Genomic DNA, 25,714 nt, shown 5'->3' on the forward strand with positions numbered 1-25,714 from the left:
AGAATTTGAAGTACTCCTTCAGGTCGCTAGGTAAACAAACATGCGTGTCTGTAAGACAGACGTAGTCATTTAACAAACAGTCTCAGTTCACGAACAATTCACAGTCTCAGCTTGAACATCTGAATGCAGCTGGTTGTGATCATCGGAATCCGGATGTGATGAAAATGTTTGAGCTCAAAGTTTCTCCAGCAGCAGCAGCTCGAGCGCGCGGGAGTCTCGCGCACAAACTCATCATTCAGCGTCTGCTTGACAGGGATTTTTGTTCTGTTTTTGGAAGCAATCAGATAGTTTTCACAGAATTTGAATCCTAAACAGACTAGTAAAGAAACCTTTTCTAACAGGACTTCGTTTTGCCTGAAGAAAGGATGCGAATAATGGCGTTTGGGAGTTTACATGTTTGAAAGGTAACGTTAACCAGCAGACTTCGAAATAATTTGCTACACGTTTGGCAAACACAAAATATTGACTTAAGAAGTTGCTAGGGTGCTTAGGAGTGTGTTTGAGGCATTTTGAGTTTCGTTTGTGGAGACGAAAACCTAAGCGAAACTTTCCACTAACTTTAACGACATTTCGCCGTATGACGTCACTCACCCCTTAAGAAAGATTTTGGATTTGAGTTTGTTTACTGTAACGCAGAGAATCGGTTTCGCAGTGAATCATAATTTGTTGTTTTTCTCACAGGTTTGGGGGCTGATTGCGTGGGGGATTGTTGTTTTTTGCGTGTGTTTAGTATCTAAACATCTGGCTCATGTCCTCGGAGACTATTTTAACGTTACCTCTGGAGGGGCCTGAAGGGGCAAAAAAGCAGCTACAAGAGGAGACAAACCCACTTCTGTCCAAATCAACAGGTGAGAGACGGGATTTTTCCATTTTTGTGATTCTGATTCATATGTATATAATGGAAGTGCGGATTGTTTTATTGTATTGAATGTATGTTTTGAAACATGAATGATGAATTGTATGTTTGTATTGGGGCTGTGACGATTAATGATGGATGCATATTTGTAAACTGTGACGTTACTTCATAATGCTAGTAATATGCTAGTAATATGGAGTTTTTGCATAATAAAGAACTAATAAAAGCCTTTTATGTAATGTTATGACAGTCTCCAAACAATTGTTAATATGGCTTTAGTGTGATAATTAACGTTACAGGTATTTACACACAGTTAGTCAATTTATTACACTTACAACTGGGAAATCATCAGCAAAAGTCAAACAATGGTTTTGAATTTATAGCAAATGTGTGTTTAATAGTACAAAGCATGATTAGAGCAGTTTTTTTTTTTTATTTATCCTTTTTTATTTTTCAAAGTTTTTTATGTTTTAGAAATATAAAATATAAAAGAGCATTATCACACTGCCCACTGTAATGACATCAGACAAATTAAAACATTTGCTTCTTGACACGTAATTGCTAATTATTGCATTTGTTTTATCTCCTGATTTTTTTTTTAAAGATAATTGATCATAAAATCAGTTATTTGTCTCACTTTTCCTGGTGTCCCATTCTTGATGAACCCACTTGCAGTAACTGACTTGAATAAATAGCAAGTAGCAAACAGATTCCCCAATATGTATGTTGCGCCAGTAGACATGATAATGTTTTCATTATTTTCCAATAAAGATTGAAGGAGCGCCTTGGTAACTATTAGCAGGAACCACTGCCAATTATAGCTTTTAATTAACTTCCTAGTTGCTTGGGAGATTATCACATGTAAAATAAGCTTGGCCCCCCTCTTCTTTTTATTTTTTTTTCTTAGGCACTGAACCGTTAACCATCCTATTTATACCAAGCATCATTATAGCACTGTCAAAAAATGGCAAAGTAGGACAAAGTAAGCAATCACAGGCTCCGGTGACAAATGGATTTTTGTAGGGCCTTCAAAGTCTCTCCGTTAAGACTGGATTTCCCTCCCCGGGGACTGTGTATGCTTGGAGAATAGAGCAATTTATTTCAAACTGTAATCACTAAATACAGCGATGCATCACGAGGCTGCTGGTACTGTATGTGCATTTGAGGAGTCATGGCTGGAATAAAGGGTTTCCATTCATCAGCCTCAAGCCCAGATGAAGTGATATCAATCTCTGTATTAGAGCTACTGTATTGTATTGATCTTGTCCCATGATATGCTGTAACGAGGGCTGTAGAAAGGAAAAAACCCAAAACGAAACACTCTAGTCTCACCAAAAGTGAAAACGCACTTCTGTTTGCTGAGTCACATGCTTTATTACCAGCATGCAGTTGAGTGACGGAAAAACACACGTTTGTATAACAGGACTGCTTTGACAGTACTAAATAAATGAGTGGGCGCCTACTGCCTCCGTATGAGTGCGGCCACATCGAAGGCCACTTCAAATAGAACGAATTGGAGAAGCATACCGCCTCGTTTACTCTACGGACCTAGAGCTGAGTAAGTTTAAGTGCAGCATTTAAAGGTTGCCTATCTTTTTGTATGCCTATCAGGCAGGTTTTGCTCACAACCATTTTCCAGTTTAGATGAATGCGCTCTTTATGGCTGTAAAAACCTTGGCAGGTATCGTATACCCGGGAGCAGAATCGAGAAAATTAGATCCAGAGTTCTGGCCCAGGCCTACCTGATCCGCCCACATGGTTTTGCAACTGTTCAACAAAGGAATCTGTTTTATCTGGCAAATTAGAGCTCGTCTTTCTATTCTTGATACTGAGGCGAGCCAGTATGAACCTCAGTCTTGGCCTTTTGCATGCTTGGCTTCCAGGCAGCTGTGAAGTAGAGCAAAACCTTCTAAAGAGAAATGTATTTTTTTTTTGTCCAGATAAATGCAACAGTTGCACTGATGAATCCTCAGATGCTACAGAAAAATCCCAAATTCCGATACCGGGAGATGCCACTTCAGACGGGCAGGATCACATGACCGAGAACCAATCCCATAATGACCTTGTTAGAAGTAAGTGTTAACAAATGTGTGAGTAGTGTAATCCAAACATGCTTGACATCCTTGGCCAGACTCCAGTGTAAGGCTGAACGATTAATTGCATTTGCGATAATATCGCGATATGAGAAAATGCGATTTTCTAATCGCTACGTGCGCGATTTGAGGTGGGCACGTGACGCGAGCGAAAGAGCGGAGAACTCGGCTGCAACAACTTTTCATCCTGTCAGTTCATCTTTAACCTGTAGCGCAATGGCCTCTGCCTCGACGGAACAGTCAGTAACTGACACAGCTGCGACTTTAATCTCAAAGAGGAACAGCACGTCGGTGGTGTGGAACTATTTTGGTTTCAAAAAAGAAGATGCTGCACAGCTTCAGGTGTTATGCAGAGCATGCCGTGCTCCCGTTGCGACTTCACGGGGTAACACTACAAACTTGTTTCAGCACTTAAAAAAATACCACAAATCAATGTATGACAGTTGTATGACCAAAATACCGAGCACCAGTGCGCCAGACAGGCCAAATACCTCAAGACAGGGATCACTGACCGAAATGTTCGAAAGTGTCACTCCGTATGAACGTAATTCAAAACGGCACGGGGAAATCACTCGGGCAATAACCGAGTTCATAGCCAAAGATATGATGCCTCTCAGCACGATGACCAAGCCTGGATTCGTGGCATTGACATATACGCTTGATAAACGGTACAATATACCCTCCCGTACATACTTCAGTCAGACTGCCATACCGGAGCTGTACAAAAAGTGTAAAGAGAAAGTCGCCGCGGAGGTTAAAACGGTGGAGTTTTTTGCTAGCACTACAGATATGTGGTCAAGCCGCACAGCTGAGCCTTACCAGAGTCTTACAGTCCATTTTATTGATGAAGATTTCAACCTCAGAGCTCGCTGCCTACAAACTACCTACTTCCCAGACGACCACACAGGGGAAAATATTGCAGCCGGCCTGAGAGAAGGGCTTGCCAGCTGGGATCTCCACGAGGAGAATCACGTCTGCATCACGACGGACAACGCGTCAAATATGGTTCTGGCTGCGCGGCTTAATGAATGGACGAGGCTCCAGTGTTTTGGGCACAGATTACATCTTGCCATTGGTAAGTTATGTCGCGCGTGTGTGTGTGTGTGTGTGTGTGTGTGTGTGCGTGCGCGCAAAAGAGAGAGATGCGTCGATTAGTAATAAGCTGGATACAAATATATAAATTATGTGTAGTTGGGGATTCATTAAATTAATATTTCCTCCCACTCCTTTTCTAATATGTAAATTGAAATATTATGTTTTGATTTTATGTCTGTTGTGGAATGGCCACCTGCATTTTTGTTTTTTTGTTTGTTTTTGTTTTTTTACATGTTCTAAATAAACACAAAAAGTGTGTGTGTGTGTGTGTGTGTGTGTGTGTGTGTGTGTGTGTGAGAGAGAGAGAGAGAGAGAGAGAGAGGACAGGGGTGTGGATGTGTGCATTTTAGAATGACAGAGAATGTGAGTGTGTAATAGTGATAGCCTTGAATCACAAAACTCAAATTTAATTGTGTGTAATACACTACTTTCTATTTCTTTCAGAAAATGCACTCAAAGATGACAGAGTGTCAAGGGCAACAGCACTGTGCAGGAAGCTGGTGGGACACTTTTCCCACAGTTGGAAGAAGAAGGCAGCACTGATGGAGGCACAGAGGGAGCTCAAACTCCCTGAGCACAACCTCATAACGGAGTGCCCAACAAGATGGGGATCTAAAGAAATGATGATTGCTAGAGTGCTTGAACAGGCCAAAGCCATTTCTCAGGTATTGTCTGGAGATCGATATGCACGCTCCCTCATCCCAACCTGGCAAGATATTGATGTGTTGGAGTCGATTCACAAGGCACTGCATCCTCTACTGGAATTTACTGATGCTCTTTCTGGAGAGGAGTATGTGAGCATCTCCTACCTCAAGCCAGTTCTTCACCTTTTTGCCACATCAGTCCTGGCTGAAGATGCTGAGGACACTGACCTGACTAAATCAATAAAAACCAAAGTCCTAGCATACCTCAATAATAAATATGGAGACCCAAACATCCAGGAGCTTTTGGATGTTGCCTGTTTCCTGGACCCTAGGTTCAAAATACAGTACATCAGTACTGACAACATCCCTGCTATCAAGACCCGACTGAAGACAGAGATGGTAGACTTAGCACAGCGTACATATCATCGGGTAAATGATAATTATGTATTTCACAAAAACACAATTTTTCTGTAAAATCTAACTGGAAAACTAATGGCTGTTGTTTTTATCTAATAGGAGAAGAGGTCTCGTACTGAAACTGTTCAGATGCCTCAAAGTGCACAGCCCTTGGGGGAAAAGGCGAAGAGGTCTCTTGGCAGTTTTTTCAAGACCAGTGCAGCCTCTCCTTCTTTGCCTGTTGAAGATGTCGCAGAGGCAGAGTTAAACAATTACCTGATGACTCCTACCATTGATGGAGAAGATGATCCCTTGGCTTGGTGGAGGGTGCACAAGATCAGCTACCCACAGTTGTGCATCATGGCCCGCAAGTATCTTTGTGTACCTGCCACAAGCGCTCCCTCAGAGCGTCTTTTTAGCACAGGAGGGAATATTGTGACTTGCACTCGCTCATCCTTGAAGCCAGCAAAAGTCAATATTCTGGTTTTCTTAGCAAAAAACCTGTGAGCCACTGAGAACAAAACTGTTGGATCATTATAGCTGGCAGTGCCATACTCGTAGTGAACTTTAGTCTGTGTGGTGTGTTATTGTTGTGTACTTGATAAGTGAGGTTGATCTATTCCAAATTATAATATTCAAATAGTTTTTGTCTAATTTAAAAGTGCATTTCTCCATTTTTTTATTTATAACTTTATTTATTTTGATTTTACTAAATATTTTCAAAGCAAATGCTGTTGCAGTTGTGTGAAATGTTACTGACTTTGGAGCAGTAAGATAATTATTATTTTTAATTATTTTTTTCTTCAGACTGTAAATTTTGCACACAGTGTTTACAAAGTGCGCATACCTTTGTTTAAATTATTGAAATGCACAGTGGCAAAGCCATAGATGTTTCTGCAACGAGCAGTTCAATAAAAATGTCATTTATTTCAAGTCATACATGTTTTAATTTAATTATAACAAATAGGCCCAGCCTATGGGAAAGAACATTTCACACTAAATGCATCTAATATTGTGTTGGTCATATTTAAATAATTCATTACGTTTTGTTGGGGAAAAAAGAGGATAAAAAAATCTTTACAAAACAAATCGCATATTAAATCGCAATCGCAATATTGGGGAAAAAAATCGCAATTAGATTATTTTCCCAAATCGTTCAGCCTTACTCCAGTGACAATTGTTTATGCATATTTTTTGGTGAATGTTGCTCGAAAGTTTAGTATTCACTTGACTGAGAATGAATCATAACTTTCACTTTATACAACTGAAGCAGTGTAACAGATGCCATTTCTACAGAAAAACAGTTTCCTTTAACAATTTTATTGAATCAGAAATATCTAGTTTTGAACTTTATTTTATTTATTTTTTTATCAGTCAGTGATGCGTATATGAAACTGATCTGATAAAAAATGTTTCTCTTGTTGCTAGTCAGTACTTTTTCATAAACTTCAAAGAGTTTGTGATCTAGTCTCATTTGGATTATCAACCTTTGTCAGCATTTTCTACAGTTCTGCACCACTGAAAACTGAAGCTTACATCTAAAAAAAAACACTGATGTGATTTTAAAACGTTTACTGTGATGATAATTGATTTCAGTATTCACTGCAGCGCTGATATTCTTTGCCTTTGGGGTTAGCTTTGATTTGAGATTACGATAATGAATAATGTATATGTAAGCCCTTTTTGCTTGCTGATTTTAGTTGGTAAGATAATGCTATAGGTGCATAAGCATTGAGTCTTGGCATTAATTTGTGTGAAGTTTGTGTTGATTAAAAGAAAATTTACTGAAATTGAACCAGCGCCTTTCTATTGCATTGAAGTTGTTACTTTCAGCTGTTCTTCTGCCAAAGTCTCAGAAGCTTAGTGAGCAAGGATATCCCATTGTGGTTTGGCCTTGTTTGGCCTGGATCTGGAAATCAAGGCTGAGAACTTGAATGTATTGAAATAGGTGCTCTCTTACCTGGTGAAGCATGAGGTTGCATCATAAGGATTTTTCTTGTTCTGCTCATACGGGTTTGTGCACTTTAAAAATGTTGAGCTTGATAACACTCAGAGGTTGTTGTTCCGCATGTAAGATTGAAGTTGGATCAGCTCAGTTGTTGAACTGACTAACTCAAGGCATTGTTTTATGCAAATGAGGTCAGATGGATGTGGAGTGTTGGAAATTCTCACTCATCACTGAGACGGTTGGAAATAATTAGGCAAACAAAGATTTGAAACAAAAGATGTGATCGGAAAATGTTCACCACTTTTAGAGGGGGAAAAGTCCTGACACACCGTCCTGTTGTGTGGAAATCTGGTGGACCGCAATAGAAAACTATTCCCTGCAAGATGCACGTTTGACACAAAAATAGCCTGTTTCTAATCTATCAACCTTGTTTCCTCTCTTTCTCTCTCTCTCTCTCTTGTTCTTCCTTTTCCTTATCTGTCTCTCTTGCAGTATGCTGACTTTGTCCTAATTTTCTCTCTTGAGATGAGTTTGTACTAGTGATATGCACATACTTTCAAAGGTTTGGGGTCAGTAAGGTTTTTCCTTTTGAAAGAAATGAATAATTTGAATGCTTTTCAGAATGCATTCAGTTGATCAAATGTGACGGTAAAGATATTTCTTTTTCAACTAAATGTTGTTCTTTTGGGCTTTCTATGCATGAAAGAAACCTAAAAAAAAATGTATCACTGTTTCCACAAAAATATTAAGCAGAACTGTTTTTAACATCGATAATAATAAGACACGAGTGGAGAAAAAAGCAACTGTGCCATCACAGGAATAAATTATTTTAAAATATATTTACTTTTAAAAGGTATTATTATTATTATTATTATTATTATTATTATTATTAAATTATTATAAGTGAAGATCTACCCAAGATTCTGTATGTGAGCCTATACAATGTATATGAGGTTGTCTGGCCTAGTATGGATGGAGTAGGGTCGTAGGGCAGTGCACTAATTGGATTAGGAAGTACGATGTGATATTTTAAACCCATCGATAGGAAATCGATAGGAAATCAACTTGACTGGCCACTTTACAACATTTTATCTAATTTTCTTATATTTTTACTTTACTTTAGCAGAGTTCACTAAATATGAATCACGCTTATTCAGCATTGTCCGTTGACTTACATGGGCGAACAGAAATGGATGATGGCTGAACATGCTTGAGCTATCGGTGTCATTTTGGGCTTCAATAAAGACAATACAGTACAATTACACATCCAGATTCTCACAGTTTCATATGTGTGGGATGTGGCAGCCTCCTAGCTGAATGACTGAAAAGCTTGTTTTGTCCTGAATGAATTTCAAGAGACTGATGTAATGATCAAGAGGTGTTTAATCACTGAATATTTCACATGATTGTCAGTCATTTTTAGCATTTATATCATTCTGTGCACAGACAACGCCTCTATGGCAGGAATTTTGGGTTTGTTATGTCTAGGATCAGGTATTTGTGGTTACTTTCATGATTAGGCTTTCCTATTAATTCTCAAAATCAATCCAATGTTTCTAAGACAGTACACATGCATTTCACCTGCATTAACTTTTGAAGAGTGCCTTTATTTCGATCATTTTGGGTGAAAAGAGTTGATTGATTCAAGATGCAAATTTTTCAGACCACGTGTTCCTCAGACACAAGAGCCCATTAGAACAGAGGAGTAATTTTCAAGTGATTACTTAGCCATGGGTCATGGAATCAAAACTGGAATAAATAGGGTGAAATGCTTGCGCAGGGGTTGATTAAAATGGCCATTGTGATTCTACCTCTCTGCTAATTATTTCCTCATTGTCTTGGTGTAGACATATTTCTTATGGAAAAATTCCAAGCGTTTCAGTGAGCGTCCTCGCAAGTGCCGAAGCCCTTTTGGTGCTCTGCAGATTTATGTGTGTAAAATTTATTTAAATTACCTTAGAGAAGAGGTGATCTACACATCTGTGAGCTATAGGTTTCTGATTGTTCTCATTGACCATCAGCTCAGTGTTTTTTCATTCGCAAGGTAGGCATTATGGGAAACTGCACTAGGGTTTGAACTATGCGAAGAAGTATAGATTGCAAAGTGGCATCTGACTGTTAATAAGATGTAGATTTGAGGCCCACGCTTTGATTAATGGTACACCGATGCATGTTTGAGAGCATGAATGCAACCAGAACACAACCCTGCCTTTTCCAGGCAGAAAAGCACTTGATATGAGAGTTGAGCAGGAGGGATTACTGGTCCTCTAACAGGGTTTTGGCTTCAACATTAAGGTTAAACCCCTTTTCTATTACAGTGATCTCTCGTGATGTGCTCCCCTCCTGCCCTGCATGTTTGCAGGTTCACTGCACCTCTGCTAGGTCATTCCGCCAGGCCTCTGATCACTCGGGGGTGACTGGGGAGCCACCGACCAACTCCATTCAGACAGCGTTCTCGCTACTGCTAAAATCGATATGGCCATCTCCCGTTAAAAAGCCTCTCAGAAACAGACGAGCACCCCTGTCCTTTAGCCTGATTCTTGGGCTTAAGGTCTTGATTGGCACCCCGAAGACAGAGTCCAGTGACCCACAGCTGTTACATTAGTGCAGTTAATGCTGAGATTGAAACGGAGCAAATAAAGGAACCTTGTCCATAGATAGATATATATTTTTAATAAACTCTCCTGGCTGGATTTAGTTGCCCCTGGAGTGTCTCTGTAAGGATCGCTATATGTCTGGCCTCATCCTGTACAGCCTCCAAGAGATGCAGGCTGCATCTGGATCCTTATGCAAGTCCTTTGTGAGGTTTTTTTTTTTTTTTTTTTTTTTTTGGTGGATTTGGTGGAATCTTTGAGTCACCGATGTAACTGAAACTGAAAATACACCCCCAGCCTCCTCACATCTGTGTTGCTGGAGTTTTTGTTTGCAGTCATCAGGAGGGAGGGTGGAGTAGTCTTCAACGTATGAAGTTTGGCAGCTCCCTCAGGCTCGGTCTGAGTCACGTCATAATTGATCTTTCGAGAAAATGTGGTAGCTGTGTAAAACGGCTAAATCCGTGCAAGATGTGCATTTATAACCGCGTTTGTGAAAAACTTCTGCGTTTATGGCATTCTTCCATTCCATCATGATGGAAACGGATAGAAGGGAAGATGAGTGTTGTTTAGGGTTTCGAAACAAGGTGAAAGTAGGAAAACTTTGGTTTTGGCCTATTTTAGCAGCAACAACAACAAGCTCTTGTAGTGCAATCAGAAGAGCAAGACGATATCAATGTTTACGTATTGGGTTCAATTTGATTATATAAACTTGAATGCAGAATGCAAATCATTATGGATAAAACAGTCTTGGATAAAATCCTGGATAAAAAAGTTTGAATAGGTTATCTATTTTATGTGTATAGTTTTTTTCTCATTTGCTTCTTTGTGTCCTTTTGCATTTGAGATTTGCAGTTAAAAGAGAAATGAAATATAATTTTGAGCATGCCTCCGTGATTATTGTATTTAAGACAATGTGCAATCATTGTTTCCCACAGACTTGCACTCGTAGATGGGCAAATTCATTTTCTGCCAGCAGGAGGTGCTTTTAGAGTGGGAGAGATAAAGGTTTTCCACTAACAGCTGTACACAAAGCAGCGCTGAGCTCACAAACGCTGCTTTGTCAGGCATTACAGGCAAGATGAAATAGAAATGAGATCGAAAATTTTCTAAAGACACTTGTTTTCCTTGAGCGTTATAGTAAAATAGATACACCCATGCCGGTTTTGTGCAGTGCTCATGTTTATTCAACGTAGTAAAAGCCTTTTGAAAAATCTATATGTGGTGGTCAGTTTTTATATTGTGACGGGCCGCCACAAATAAATCAATGTATGGGAACATTAAAAAAAAAAAAAAAAGCCCCGCCACTTTAGTTCAATGTCTATTTCATTGGCTGTGTCTAGTTGTGTTTGAACGAATAAATGTTGCTTTACATAGGTAATGTGTGTGGTGAAATGTGTTCAATCCAAGAGTGGTTAATCCAAAACCAGCTTAATACAAGACTTCCTTAAGATCATAAAGTCAATAAGTATTCATTTGAAAATAGGTTGTGCCTGTTCCATGCTATCATAGGGTTTTCTGGAGGGTTTGAATGATTTTGATGGCTAGCACGCCACATAGTGTAAATGCAGACTTGAAATGGAAGTATAATTGATGAAAAGCTCAAGCCTTCACAATCTCTCTCCTTGTCTTGAGTTGCCGGCTGCCTTATAAAATGTAATTAAGCAGAACAAGGTCCGAAGGGGTTATTTTTTTCCACTCAATCAGCAGCCAAATTACTAAATTTGAAATTAGTAAATCCCAGGCGCCTGGCTCAGCTTGTCATTGTTACAGAGAGATGGAGTGAAAGAATAGGCGAGCGAGAGCGGGACAGACAGTGAATGACTGTGAAAAAGGGTGGCCCTGAAATATTAAACGCCTTCTCAGGTGTCACCTCTCTACGGCAGGTTTCATTCGAACAGCCAAATTTAAATGATTGTCAGAAAGAATTAAAAGTGTGCCGTAGCACAAAAAAAGCTGAGTAATAGTGACTACCTATTCATCTTCTGCTAGAAATAAGTATAAAATAAGATGTGAGCCACGGTGTCTCTCAGAAATTAGATATTGTAGGGTGCCAGCAAACCGGAGGAGGTGCCGTAATAGAGTTAAAGTAGTTCTGGCATGTGACATTTGGGGTGGCTTCAAAGAACAGGGCAATTACTGTGATCAAGACACACAGTAGTCTCAAATAAATGTATTAAAGACACAAAAAAAAAAAAAAAAAAAAAAAAAAAAAAAATATATATATATATATATATATATATATATATATATATATATAATATATATATAATAGCTGTTGTGCATGAGACAATATCAGGAATATTGGGTGAACCAGACACCTTTGTGCAATTTGTACCTTTCGTTTTACACTTTATTTGGTAGGTTTAGAATCATCTTATGTACAAAATGGATCAGGCTTAGCCAATAGATCACCTAAGTGAAAATTTTAATTATTTTACTTCTCTTGTCAGGAGGTAAGACCTTGCCACAGAGTTGGAAGGTCAAGTAGAGTAAGCGATTGTTAATATGCTGAAGGTTTTTTTTTTTCTGTCGCAGCCCTTTTTAATAATATTCATTCTACTTTCCTTCCCTCCAACCAAATATGGGGACATAATTTCAACTGAGAGAGTATATTGCTTTGGATTGAAAGGTGTAAGCTTGCCATAGGTGTTTGTTAGGAGAAATGCCACCCCGGGCTGTTTTGGGAGATGGTGGAAACTCTCCTGGTAGGTCAGTGCACATTTACAAATTAGCATTTCAATCAGAGAGATGGGCCCATGGAGCAGTTTTTTGTTTTGCATTCATATATACAAAGAGCTAAACAAATTCTAATACAGAAATCCTAGACTGAAGGATTATGTTTCCATTTTTTATTAGTATTTTTCAAATGATGTTTTTTTTATATATATTTGATATTAGAGAATTGATCTTCTCATATACATTTAAATTTTAAAATAAACATATTATGGATTTATGTATTAATAATATTGTCAGTTTAATATAATTTTATATTTAATTATTTTTCTAATAATTATATGTAATGAATTATCATTTTAATATTTTAGTTTAGCATTTTAATTTATTTCATTTTAAAAATATATTTATAAAAAACAGAGCTTTAGACTTTCGGCTGATTATATAATTTGTAATAAAACCTGATTAAACTTGGAAGAATCGCATATTATTCTTGTTATCAGTTATAACTTCACCACCCTACAAAAGATCAAAACATTTAAGGCCATTCAAGATGACCATTTCATCTTCAGATGTTTTTCACCCTCATGTTCTCATTGTCGACCAGTACTTTGTGTTTTTTGCTGGCCAACTCTTTTGTACAGGTAATGATTGTTAGCCATTAGCAGATGATGATAAGAAATGGATGGGGGCTGTTTAGCTGGATGACATGAGTTGACAAGTGAATTAATGTATGTTCCGTTTGATGGGCGTCCTAATGGGGCACAGCAAACAGCTCCACTCTTAGGATGAAATATTAAAAGGCCTCGAGCCGCAAAAAAACAGGGACCTACTTTTCTTTTTTTTCTGTCTCTCTCTCTTTACCTTTCAGTCTCCATAGAGAGCAGCACAAATGAGAGAACATCCTGCCATGTCTCACCTCCTTTCTAACATTGCACCTGCTTGACCGAATTTTCAACGTCTTGTTTATGCCGCTCCACGGTGTTGATGTTCATACATATTCGTTCTTGGGAGGTCCGCCATGCTCTGCTTCCACGTCTTTGGGGTACAATTTTGAATTCTTCCAGCGGAGCTATTTTCTGTGACACCAAGGCAAAGGGGTGTTTATCCACAGTTTTACATAGAAAGCGACTCCATGGTGGTACGGCATCTCTCCTGGGCGTCCCGGCTCACCGTCCCCGCGTGGGGCGTACGCCGAACGTGCGGTGACAAATGGCAATTATATTTGTGTGTTCTTCATGAATCCATCAAACACTGGCCTTTTAAAAATGCTCCCAGGATATTTGAGGCTGTCAGATCCAGGGGACCAAATTGGGATGCTGCTTAGACAGTCAAGAAGCACTAACCCCCTGTTTGGTTCTGATGTGTTTGACAGAGTGTGTAGAGGAATACCATGTATTATTCAACTACAAATGTACACTCTCAACAGTTGTTGATATGTTGGAAGCAGAGCGGTTAGAAGACCAATTTGGACTGTTTTCTTTTCACCCCTCCCTCCCTTCCGCACCATAACATGGTGTTTTAATGCGACCTGTCAGCTTGTGTACAATCAACGATTGAAATACAATACTTGTTTTTTACGCTTAGTGCAGGTATTCAATTTTTATCACCTATCATACCTTGGGTTGAAGGCAACATTTATATTTTATTGAGGGAGAACTTTTCTTTTGGGTTGCATTGGCCTTTGGGCTTTTGTCAGGTCCATGCGATCCTATCAGTGTGCACCAGATGTCCACAACAATCTCTGTTCTATTGTTCTGGCAACGTGTTGCAATATGCATGTGCAACGTGTTCCTGACTGGGACTGTTTTGAGGTTGTCTGGTGAAACAGAAGGTAATGTAATGTAGTGATTAAAGATCAGGTCTGGTTCAAAATGCTGCAAGAGAGGATCCATAAACCATCACCGTTGTGCCCTAGGGCAGCACACTTAACATCAGACCTCTCCGGGTGGATTGTCCTGATGTACAAATATCAGTTAATAAATTATTTCTTGTTAAAAACTGCTGTTGATTTATGTTTTTAAAACTTGATTTTATTTGTAAGTAAGGTATCTACCAAGCATGCAGTTAGACTATGAAAGAGCTTTTGTATTGAGGATTTTATAAGATTAAATAAAAAAGAAAATGTAAATGTAAAATGTGCATTATCATAAGGCAGTATTTAATTTTTAATGAAATGTGTAAATAAAACATCTTACAGTAAAAAAATTTTTTATAAGGACAGTCCTTTGGAGCAACCTGATGTTATCTTAAGAAACTCAAGTTTTCCTAGATATTTTTTTAAAGGGGTCATATGATGTGATTTTAAATTTTTCCTTACTCTTTGGAGTTTTACAAGCTCTTTGTTCATAAAGAATATCTGTAAAGTTGCAAAGACTAACGTCTCAGATCCAAAGAGATAATCTTTATCAAAGTTAAGACCGCTACACCCCTCCAAAGTGGCTTGTTCTAACACGCCCCACATGTCTACGTTACTATGTGGAAATATTTGCGTAATGCCGCCCAAATGTTCACCCAAAGAAAGATGGCTTGGTTTCAGTAACCGCAGTTGATGTTGAAGCAGCCATGTCAGGGAGATTCTGTGTGTATCTAGGCTAAAGCAAAAGCATTTTATTTGGTCTTCCGAAAGTAGATGCATTTAGGAATCTTTAAGATGACTTACAACAGTACAGCAATGCATTTTATGGACGACTGTTTTGTGAACCTAGGATTAGAGGTAATTCTGACTGCTGCGACAATCTGGCCCCTTTTTTTTCGTTGCCTGTGAGTGTGTGAGTGAGTGTGTGAGTGAGTGTGTGAGTGAGTGTGTGAGTGAGTGTGTGAGTGAGTGTGTGAGTGAGAGAGTGAGTGAGAGAGAGAGAGAGAGATGGTCAAACAGTGGAGTCAGCTGTTCCGTCCGTGGCTTGTGTACTGAAAACACATATGGGCTTCATGATTGTGTCTGACATGCGACTCTGTTTCCCTTTGGGGCTTGAACTGATGGTAAAATTAATCATTATTAACTGTCTTTACATTTATTTTGAAAGATGAAGCTCACGATTATGGAAAGGGGGGTTACATTTCTGACGAGTCCTTGCGGTGTTCGCCCAATTGCAATACACTGGGTCAGCTGGCCAATCAGAGCAGACTGTGCTTGTCGGAAGGAGGGACTTCGTAGAAAACGATGTGTTTGAGAAAGGCGGGGCATAGAGGACCTACTGTAATGTACAGTAAAATAATGTGTTTTTTGAACATTAAAGCATATCAACATATTCTGTTACACCAAATACACAAAATAATGATCTTTAAAAAGCATCATATGACCCCTTTAACTTAAAAAAAGCTTGATGAAAACTGCTACTGTATTTTTCATGGAGAAAAGACCATTTGTGACCCTGAACTAGGGCTGGGCGGTATATTGAGTTTGTACGATATATAGATATTTTCTTTATAAGGGATTCGATATCAGGCAATACCATATATATCGATACATAGTAGTTTGATACAAGAATGTCTGAAAATATAGGGGAGGACAAAGACTGAGCTGCTGCGGAGAAAGTGCATAATCCAATTTGTTCTAAACATGTGACAAGCTTCATATTAAGGCCTTTAAAAACTGCTAAGACATAGTTTATGGTTTCGTTTCGCATATTAGTTTAAGCAGCTCGGCCCATTATATGCTCTGATAGAAGGGCTGCGTGTGCTGCTGACACTAGGCTACTTGCTCTGTTTAATGTGTTTGAGATGTGCTGTCACTGGTATATTCTCCATCTGTAAATGTTAGAAAGCCATGAAAATATTTATATTTTTTCTGTCAGAAGTGTAGGAACCTTCTGCTTTGGGATTCTCTGCTAAACTTCACAGTCTTTAGTAGGGCTGCACAATGTGTCGTTTAAGCATCGATATCGCGATGTACGAATCCACGATAGTCACATCGTTTGGAGAGAAACTCCACAGACAGACTTAATTCAAATATTGACGATAATAACAAAAAAAAAGTAACAAGAGCTTAAGTGCTTAAAAAAAATTAAAAAAAGAATGAGATAGACATGAATCTCTTCAATGGTTATGTTTGGCACCATTTATTTAAAAGTACTATGTCAAATAAAGTGTTTTCTTCTAAACAATAACAAGTGCTTAAAGTGCTTAAATAATTAAGTGCTCAACGTGCTTAAAGAACTGAACTGCTAAACTGAAGATTAGAAGTGAAATCAAGGCTATTATCACTTTTTTTCTGGGATGTAACTCGCATGTTCATTTGAAACCAACAGGCTAGTTAACGCTTTTTTTGTCTTCTGCCAATTTTCTACACAGGGTGACCAGTGGCTGCGAAATTCTGAATGACAAATCATGTTCTGGTATAAATGTGCACAAACGTATTTTTTAAATCGCAGACATGGTCAGTCATCAACGGTGTGTCAGCTAATAGTTGCTCCCGGCTAGAGACCTGCACTCCCGCGGGAGTACCGTGGGACCCAGCGCCACCGAGTGCAGCGCGGGACAATATTTGATGGGTGAATGCGGACGCGGGCGGCAAGATATTATTGTGTGATGGTTGCGGGAAAATACAATTATTTGCGGGACTCCCGCAAAGTGGAAATATCTAACAAAATAAAATAACTAGAAACAAATAGACCTTTATTTATAATATGATACCATAGACAGCGACGTGTAATTCGATTCCGAAATAGCGAGATATTTAAGGGTCAAATTGGATGGATTAGAAGCACGTAGACCGGATGATGTCCTCCCAGTGGTGGAAAAGACAAATTTCCAAGATTAAGCAAACACGCCGTCGCCATGTACTTTGCATTCCAGCTAGCGCAGGGCTTTCAGTATTTGCGGTCGCATACTGGAGCGGAGAAGGATTAAACTGAAGCTCTCAACAGTGAACGACATGATATTCCTGCATGGGCACAAGTAATCGTACAGTTTTTTTTTTTTGTAAATTCAGTTTATTTTTATTTATTTAGCTAAATATTTAAAATTGGTCTATTTTGTTATTGAGGAATAAGGATATTTTTTGTTAAATGTTTGAAGGAATTGCGGCCCCATACACTACTTTTCCTTTGAACATGAAATAAATCCAGGTTTATTATTATTATTATATAATTTATTAGGTATATATTTTCTATTTACATTTATTTTTTACTGTATTTCTATGTTCTAAGTTCCTTGTTCATGTTCATACTTTTAATTAAACGCAAATAAAACGAAACATTTGTTTATTTTCTGTTTCTTTTTTACATTTATATTCAACAGGGGAGCAAGTGAAAAAATAAGAGTAGCAGGCAGAATATGCAATGTATAAAAAAAAGAAAAACTGCTATACGTATAACACATTTGATCTAATAATTATTGTGTTTTTATTAGCAAATTAACTAAAATATTTTTAAATAGTTTTAGTTAACAATAACAACACTGACCAGCACCCTTCTAGTCTTGAGTTTTGGTGACCACTACTCCACACTTTGTATAGTGATTATTAAATATAGAAAAATTAATTGAATCATAATTAAACGAATAAAGCCTCTTGATAGCCAATAGAGTATTCTCTACATGTGTTTGAAAGTGTTATCGCTTCTGTTGGCTAGCTGTAGTGTACATGCAGATGGACAGCTGGCTGATGAGGCTGCCATGGCCTGTTTTTAATTGTGTTATTTTACATTCCCCTCAGCGTCTTCCCAGGATGATATGTTGTTATAAAGAGGTGGGCTGGATTTCTTCTCTTGTTAACAATAATAGCACAGTCAGTGTGGACCTCCCATCAAAAGAAAAAAGTAATTAAGAGAAAACTCATTTCACATGCTCTCTGAGAATTTCAGGTGTCTCTGCCTTAAAACACACCACACCAAATGCAAAGATCATTGCATAAAAGCCAGAATAAAGTTAAAAAAGAAAGAAAAAAGAAATATGGGAAAATGTTGAATAATTCAAAGGAGCCCAATAAACATGATGTGCGTATCCTGAAGGAGAACGCATAAGACTCCCAGCAGAGCTGAACACACACTAGTGTCACTAACAGTACTCACTTTGCCATGGCTACTGTTGCATCAGATAGAGCCTCTCAGTTCAGAATGCGACCTTGTCATGTGTGACACATGTACGAGGACTGATAGCACCTGGTTTTATGGAAGAGTGTATTCAGGTTATGGAGCTCATAGTGCTAGGATTGGGAATTGAGAACTGTTTTTTTTTTTTATATAAAAATAAATAAAAATACAATCAAGCACTGTTGCGTGATGAATTACATTTGAATAGGTAATTCTATACTTTTTATTTTCCTGTTTTCCCTTGAAATTACTAAATTATATTAATTATAATTAGCTCATTAATGAACTGGGATTAAGTGCAATTGGAATGGGAATTATTTAAGTTTTCTACAGGGCATGATGGAACATATGAATCCCCTGTGTAAAGTTTGTGATTAACATTTTGGTGAATGTTTGCTAAATCTAAAATCATGGGTTTGTTTTTTTTTTTACTTGAAATTTACTAAAGTTGTCATTCAAGTTTCCCTATAAAGTTATTTTCTTGTTTTATTTTTTCAATATTGCAATAAAAGCTATAAAAGGCCAGTAATTCAGCCAAAACACAATATTACCAATCCAGCTGTGAAGTCTCTCTGGTCCAAACCAATGATTACAAAAAAATCTGTCTCTTTCTCTTTAGCTCAACCTCAGCCTCTGCCCCAACCAGCAACATCGCTGCAACATGGCATCGACGGAGAGGCTGCCAGAAAGCAGAACGGTCTGCACACAGTGCTAGGTAACGGCCACGGCACACCCCGTGGGGTCACGCAGCCACCCTCTTCCGGTCCCACATCTGAGTCCAGGAAGCACCCGTCACCTGTCTCGCACCGCATGCAGAGAAAGCTTCGCTCTAGTCTATCGGTCCACAGCGACAGCAGCAGAAGGAGCAAAAGCATCTCTACAGGTTCCCATAAACCCGGCTCAACTCCAGAGGGTATGTGATATTATACACGCAAACATACACTCGCACACAAACTTGTATGTGCTTGCAGATTTCTTATCCTGGTCTTCCCCTCCCTTCGTCTAACCACAACTAATATGTGACTTTTCTGTTCTATTTCCCATAAATGCATTGCTTTATCGAATCCTTCATAACTCCAACTAGATTGATCTCTTTATTTCTGTGGTGTTGTATTGTCTTACAAATGGGAAGGAAAAACAGAAGGCCGAGCTGAAAAAAGCAGCTTGCACATTGTCAGGTGTGATGGTAAGAAGAGGGTAGTAATGAAGGAGATCGCTGGTGCATTAGTAATGGTCACCAAGGTGTGACCTTTTAACAAGACTTCAGAGAGCGGGGGGTCTGCCATGTGTCAACCCCACCTCAGCAGGGGCTGACGCTACCTTCTCTCACAGTATCCTCTCATTAAGACCGGCTCTCTGCCTTGCTCCTGTGTACCAGCGAAGCTTTTCTGGCTCATGTATTGCGGTTTCTTTACTGCGTGATGTTCAATCATGCCTGTCTGATACCATAACCCGTTTAAATCAAGCAAAGTCTTGCACCTGCTGAGCACTTTGGATTTTCTGTAAAGCACTTTGTATGTTTTCTATTTTTCATTCAATGCGACCTGGCATTCAGCTGAATTAGAAGAGATCATTTGGGAATCATCATTCTGAATGGCTCGGGATCCCACCAGTGACTGTACTTAACACAAAAGCGTTTAAAAATATAAAATAGCTTGACGAGTGTGACTTTTTCCTGCTGATGTGTTTCTGGAAGTTCAGGAAAAGTCCAGGAAAAAAGAAGTTCTTATAATTTTAATTTTAAATTAATTTAGTTGGTTTATTCATTTATTTATAACCATTTGTTCATAGACACTAACCATAATTAGTATTATGTACAATGTCTTATGTCTGCGCATAGCACATTGTTGATGTTTCTTTTGCTACAGTATTTGGTTTTATTAAGAGAAGATTTTCTTGTACTATGTTCATTGGACGGTACTTGTTTTTGTATTTATAAAAATAATTTGACTAATACAGTCTTACGTGCAGGTTGAGACATCAATTTGATTCTATATTTATTTACTTTAATATTAAAATGTATTTATTATAAAAGTAGCCTTAGGCACACACACTTACTGGGGGACACTTGATCCTGTGTGTGAACAGGCAGGAAACTATGTGAAAATTTTCCAAAACTGGAAAGTTTTCAAAAAAATGTATCACTGATTTGCGAGTAGGAGCCTACTGCGAGGTGTGTGTAGCATCGTTATCATCTTCCCACAGATTTAACAGAAATGTGTATCTTAAAAGGCGTCATAGTTTTCACATCTTAATTGGAGGGGGGGTGGGTGAACAGTTCAATAAGTCTGTCTCATTACAGCTTGTGTGCATGCGTGCGTTATTTGTAGAACTGTGTTTTGAATCAATATGTTCTCTCTCAAGTAGTAATTTCCCCCTGGAAAACAGCAAGCTGTTGTGTTTTAATGTTTACACGGATTACCATAATCTGTTTGCCTGTGAAATTAGCCTCTAAACAGCCTGGGAAGCTGAAGAATAAAGCTTTGCAAGATCTCTGCTCAGGGGATTGCGATTCCTCCTGTTCTTGGCCGCCGTCGCCGACTGCGATAACAGCAACTCCAGCAGAAAATCAACTAATTGAGAGATCTTTTGTTCTGTTGCGGGTGGGTTAGGACCTTGAGTGATGGTGTGTTTGTGATTGTGTTGTGTTGTAAGCATGCAGTCGTCTAAAATCCCTCTGACAAATTCAATTAAGGCTGCGGGGTGTACGAAGAAAGCTAGCACGGTCATTAGCGGTGCATCGTAATGCCGTGTTTTCCCATTTTTGCAGCTTCCTTAGCGTATCTGGATCTCTCTTTCAATAAGTTTACTGCTCTCACTTCCGTATTGACTGCAAATTAACTGCTTTTTTTTATTTTATTCCCCTCTCATTTGGTCTCTAAAGCCGCCATGTACGACCAATGTAGCAGTCAGTCTTTCTTCATTTGAATGTTCCCACACCGCTCGCCGGCCTGTGACTCTTCCAGCTTGTTTTATGTCAAGCTGATTTTCTTTTTGATGTTAGCCTTTGGAGTTTTCCAGATGTCTCGAACTATTTCCTCCAAGGCGCTGGGGCTGTTTTTGGCCTGGTGGATTCTGGGCATCCTTCGCTCGGGCTGACATTAAACATGCACCCTCTCATTGGGCCGGTGTCGGTTTTGCAGCTGAGATAAGGCAGCCCGTCTCCTGTGTACATTACACAGACTCTCATTCCTTAAGAATCACACTAATCGCTGCTGATAAATTATACATCCAAGGGAATTCATTATGTACTGTAGCTTTTAAATCCGTTTCTAGAAAGAAATTGTTAGTTAAAAAAAGGACAAAAAAATAGAGTGAAAGAATCGATGTGGACACGTGTAATTTTTCATACTTGTTTAATAGGATGGCACAGGGTTATTATAGTTAACTAAAACTATAAAAAAAAGTTTTCATTGCTTGATATAAATTGAACTTTAAATTAAATTACATTGCAAAAAAACCAAAACTTTTTCAGCTAGTTGCCAAAGCAATTTTTTTGACTTTTGTTTAGTTTAACTTAATATGCTTAAATTCGTACAAATCTAAAAATTAGAATAGTATCTCAAGGATACTAAAATAACACCGGAATGGCACAAATGGAACCACCATTTAATTAATCACTAATCAAATAGCAAGCATGCCATTTTTGTTTAATATGTATCGTATGTAAGTACTTTATTTGTAAATGGTTGACGTGGCTGTCCTATAAGTTGGCATGGGCAAAATCTAGAAGTACAGCTGTTTGACCTTTTAAGAAAGCTGGTGTTTTAAGCCTTTGGTGGGCCTGCATGCAAACTTGTTTCATGTTCAAACACTGTCCAGGCTGCACAGCACCACCGCTGGTCAGCTCCAACGCCTACAAAAAAAATCACTTTGATCAAACAAACATGAACATCCAGTGGTCTTCAGGCCTCGTCCTTGCTCTCTCTCTCCCCCCTCCTCACCAGAGCCCAATCAAACCCAGCGATCTCTCTGACAGCTCACCACGGACTGATGAAAGCCATGCAAATTCAGGTTTTAGGCTGATAACGATACACAACACATCGCTGTGATTTCTCCAATGCACCGCAGTTTGGGTTCTACAGTTGATTAGAGGTCCGAGCGGCACGTCCAGGCTGGTAGGGGTTCACTGTTATTCTCTACGGCACTGTTTATGCGGAAGCGCAATGTGTGCATCTTTCTGCTTATTGAAGCTGTAATGTTAGTTTGAGTGAAAAAATGTCTCTTTTTACATTGCCATTTTGTTGTAGTTAGGTTTTTCTGTAATTCACGTTAACTTTGTATGCCCTGTACATATTACCACACTACAGTCTGATTGTAAAGTAAATCAGAGTATTTACCTCAACTGAGAGAGGTAAGGCTTCAGCCTTTGATAAGTCATCTACATAAAAAAAAAAAAAAAACACACAGAAAATGCTAGTAAATTGTTTTATTTATTTACGTATCCCAACAGATTGCTGGCAAGCGCTCTGACAAAACCCCCTTTTTGCTTAAACAGTTAACAGTTAATTTATTTAATATCTCAACAGATGGACAGATGGTCATTTTTAAAACAATATATATTCATGAACAGGCCACTTGGCTGCCTGGTTACTCTATGTAAATACATTACTTTTTTTATTATTATTTATTTTATAATATTTTAGTTACCTAAAAGATGCTCGGCTTGTGCTCCTGCAAAACTGTGTATCCATGTCATCTTAAACAACAGTAATTTGGCATCGTATGTGGTGGCCCTGTGAGAGGAAGGTTAAATGTTAATCAGAGATGAGCGAAACAACAGCATTAAAACGGCAATTTGCTGGCGAAAATGTTGGACGCTGTTAATCAGCTTTACGTGACAAACCCTGTGCTTTTGCATGATAATAACCCCATTATTCACAAAGCTACTAATCAACCCAAAAGTGGAATTCATTCCTTTTGAATTTCTCTGATTCCTCTCTTGCTCTCACCGCTGCTAAACCACCGTCTTCACCTCCTTCACACACACACACACATACGACACACATACTGTTACCCCATATTATGATTAAATTATAAAAATAATACTAATATAAAAAATTTTTTTTGCTTTAAAACAAAAAAATATATATTTACCTTTTTAAATGATTTAATATTAAGGCTAATTTTTGTGAATTTGATTATAAAGGTGAAGTTTGTAGTTTTTGCACCACTGGCAACAGCAAAATGCATAGCAAATATCATTGCATGAAATGTAGAACACTAAATAAAAAATAAAAATTGTATGTTTATTCAATTCTTTTGAATTTTCTGTTCTGCCCACTGTAATACTCTGAGAGCAGACTGCTGTGTCCACTGCATCCTGGCCTGCCTGTTTTGTGAATTTCTCACTCTGTGCAATATGGTGGTGACTCAGGCATCGTGCGGCACCTGCACATCAGAAGCCTGTTGCTGCTGCTGCTGTGCAGACGACCTGGGAGACGACTGCAACTGCCCTTGTGACATGGACTGTGGCATTATGGATGCATGCTGTGAGTCCTCGGACTGCCTGGAGATCTGCATGGAGTGCTGCGGGATCTGTTTCCCAACATAAAAGCCCTGATACATGTGGGCCAAAGCCAGGACAGATGTTAAGAGAGGGAGTGTGTTTGTGTCTGTGACTATGTGTGAATGAGATCTATGGAGTGTGTTCTATTCACACTTGTGAAAAATCTGTTCCTGAGCTCAAGATGACCATAAAGGGACTAAAATACATGACATACTTCACGTATCCTCGTAGACTAAAAAGTGCATAAAAACATAGATATTTAGTGCTTTATATTAAATGCTTGTTCTATTTACTGTTTTTACATCTCTTTGCAAATGTTTTTTGGCATTTTGTTTTTACACTTTATAATTTTAAAAACTTGCAGATGTTGAAATTAAAACGGTAGATGTCACACAACTTGAAGTCGTGCTGAACATCACTGTAATTTGAGTGGAAACGCAGCACTTTCAAACTGTCAGAGGTCAAGCCTTTGTGGGTGTTAACTGGGATTCTTATTTTGAACTGCTTCTGAACAGAGGGCTGTTTAAATGATGCCAAATTTCTTAGTCTTTATTTAAACTGTCTACAGTAGCTCATTTAATTAAATGTCCCTAAGTTCTTGAAAATACATGAGCAGTTAGCTCGCTGTTGCTTTAAAGACACACAGATGAACTGGATACACAGAATAGTGTAGAATGCCAAAATCCACTTTATGCAAGATTTTTCGTAACTACAAGTTACGTCTAAACTTTACTTTTTTTTTTCTTTATTAAGCCTTTGCTAAAGATACCTTATAAAACACCTTTTTGCTTTAGTACTTACGTGAATACTAAATACACTATTGCATAGTGTTATTTTCCTTGACTGTTAAATCATACATGTAGTTCAGATTGCATTGCCTAAGGTCTTCTTGTGAATTGTACAAAGCTGGCATTTGTCAGCATTATGTAAGTTAATGTTAGCATCACAACATTAACACAGTTGGTTTTTTGTTCATAGTGTGCAATGCCTTCGGTATGCCGTGCGTTTGTGATTCGTCTGACTCATCTAGTCAGAACTGCTCATGACATATTTGCCAAACTGCACTTCAGACCACCGTGTGACTGAACTGACCTGAAACATTCAACTGAACCCGGTTCAAAACAAACAACTTTACCTCTATAGAATTTACCTCTCCAAAATCAGACTAGTTCTTGTGTGTCTTTTGACGAGACTCACTTTAAAAACAACTTACATAGACTGGCTCTTTTACACTGAAAATGCAAAAGTATAATTGATTTAAGATGCTTTAAGTTTGTTACTGTAAAGGCTTTTCAAATGAAAGAGATGCATTTTAATAGTAAGCAAACTAAAACTTGTCATTTCCTAGAGGTTTTAATCTCCAAATTAATTTGAAGGAATTTCTTATTTATATATATTGAAGAGAACTTGAAAAATGCACATAATTATATCAGTACAAAAATCTTTACATTGACAAATAAATGGATGTAAAATCTCCCTGCTCAGAGCAAAACAACTATTTAATAAATAAAGATTAAGATGAAAATAGGCAGTTATTTAAATTTAATTGCAACACAAATGTGTCTTCAAATCTGTAGCTTATTGCAATATCAGATGACCAGACAAAAATGTAATAGTCTATTAAAAAAAAAAAAAACAATCATGCTTTTCACATATAAAAATTCAGGTGCCATAATTATGGAACTTATTTTTTTTTAAGAATGTGAATAGAGCTTAGCATTTTTTTTATCTGTATTCATTCTGTATTCAGCCCATTTTGATGTTTGTGTTTTTCCTCTTTGTCCTCAATTCACTTTTTAAATGTTTTCAGTATGTACCAAGGGTTAATGGACCATCAACATTGCAATTTTCTAAAAATAAAATGTTAAACTGGA

At 38.2% G+C, this 25,714-nt stretch overlaps 2 protein-coding genes across 3 annotated transcripts; both read left to right on the forward strand.

Annotated features, from left to right (window-relative positions):
* On the forward strand, window positions 1-25,714 carry LOC132105563 (myoD family inhibitor domain-containing protein-like). 2 transcript variants are annotated; one of them, XM_059510772.1, is made up of 5 exons: window positions 1-404; window positions 682-848; window positions 2,797-2,928; window positions 18,951-19,244; window positions 19,464-19,982. In XM_059510772.1, exons 2-5 carry the CDS (start codon window positions 749-751, stop codon window positions 19,577-19,579), a joined length of 642 nt encoding a protein of 213 aa, XP_059366755.1. In that variant the 5' UTR covers window positions 1-404; window positions 682-748; the 3' UTR covers window positions 19,580-19,982. The 2 variants fall into 2 exon arrangements, with proteins under 2 accessions (XP_059366755.1, XP_059366754.1); XM_059510771.1 differs by lacking the exon at window positions 19,464-19,982 and adding an exon at window positions 23,635-25,714 and having other exon boundaries at window positions 13-404.
* On the forward strand, window positions 3,000-6,246 carry LOC132106241 (E3 SUMO-protein ligase ZBED1-like). The gene is made up of 3 exons (XM_059511880.1): window positions 3,000-4,024; window positions 4,489-5,117; window positions 5,205-6,246. The coding sequence occupies exons 1-3, from the start codon at window positions 3,046-3,048 to the stop codon at window positions 5,589-5,591; spliced, it is 1,995 nt and encodes a 664-aa protein (XP_059367863.1). The 5' UTR covers window positions 3,000-3,045; the 3' UTR covers window positions 5,592-6,246.

This window comes from Carassius carassius, chromosome 26 (assembly GCF_963082965.1).
Source record: "Carassius carassius chromosome 26, fCarCar2.1, whole genome shotgun sequence".
NCBI classification, from domain to species: domain Eukaryota; kingdom Metazoa; phylum Chordata; class Actinopteri; order Cypriniformes; family Cyprinidae; genus Carassius; species Carassius carassius.

What these genes read in the sequence shown, in the direction of transcription:
- LOC132105563 (XM_059510771.1), top strand. Translation starts at nt 749, where the DNA reads ATGTCCTCGGAGACTATTTTAACGTTACCTCTGGAGGGGCCTGAAGGG. An exon ending in ACTTCTGTCCAAATCAACAG is followed by an intron (nt 849 to 2,796) that starts GTGAGAGACGGG and finishes TTTTTTGTCCAG; the next exon opens with ATAAATGCAACAGTTGCACT. An exon ending in ACCCGGCTCAACTCCAGAGG is followed by an intron (nt 19,245 to 23,634) that starts GTATGTGATATT and finishes CTCTGAGAGCAG; the next exon opens with ACTGCTGTGTCCACTGCATC.
- LOC132106241 (XM_059511880.1), top strand. Translation starts at nt 3,046, where the DNA reads ATGCGATTTTCTAATCGCTACGTGCGCGATTTGAGGTGGGCACGTGAC. An exon ending in CAGATTACATCTTGCCATTG is followed by an intron (nt 4,025 to 4,488) that starts GTAAGTTATGTC and finishes TATTTCTTTCAG; the next exon opens with AAAATGCACTCAAAGATGAC. An exon ending in CACAGCGTACATATCATCGG is followed by an intron (nt 5,118 to 5,204) that starts GTAAATGATAAT and finishes TTTATCTAATAG; the next exon opens with GAGAAGAGGTCTCGTACTGA.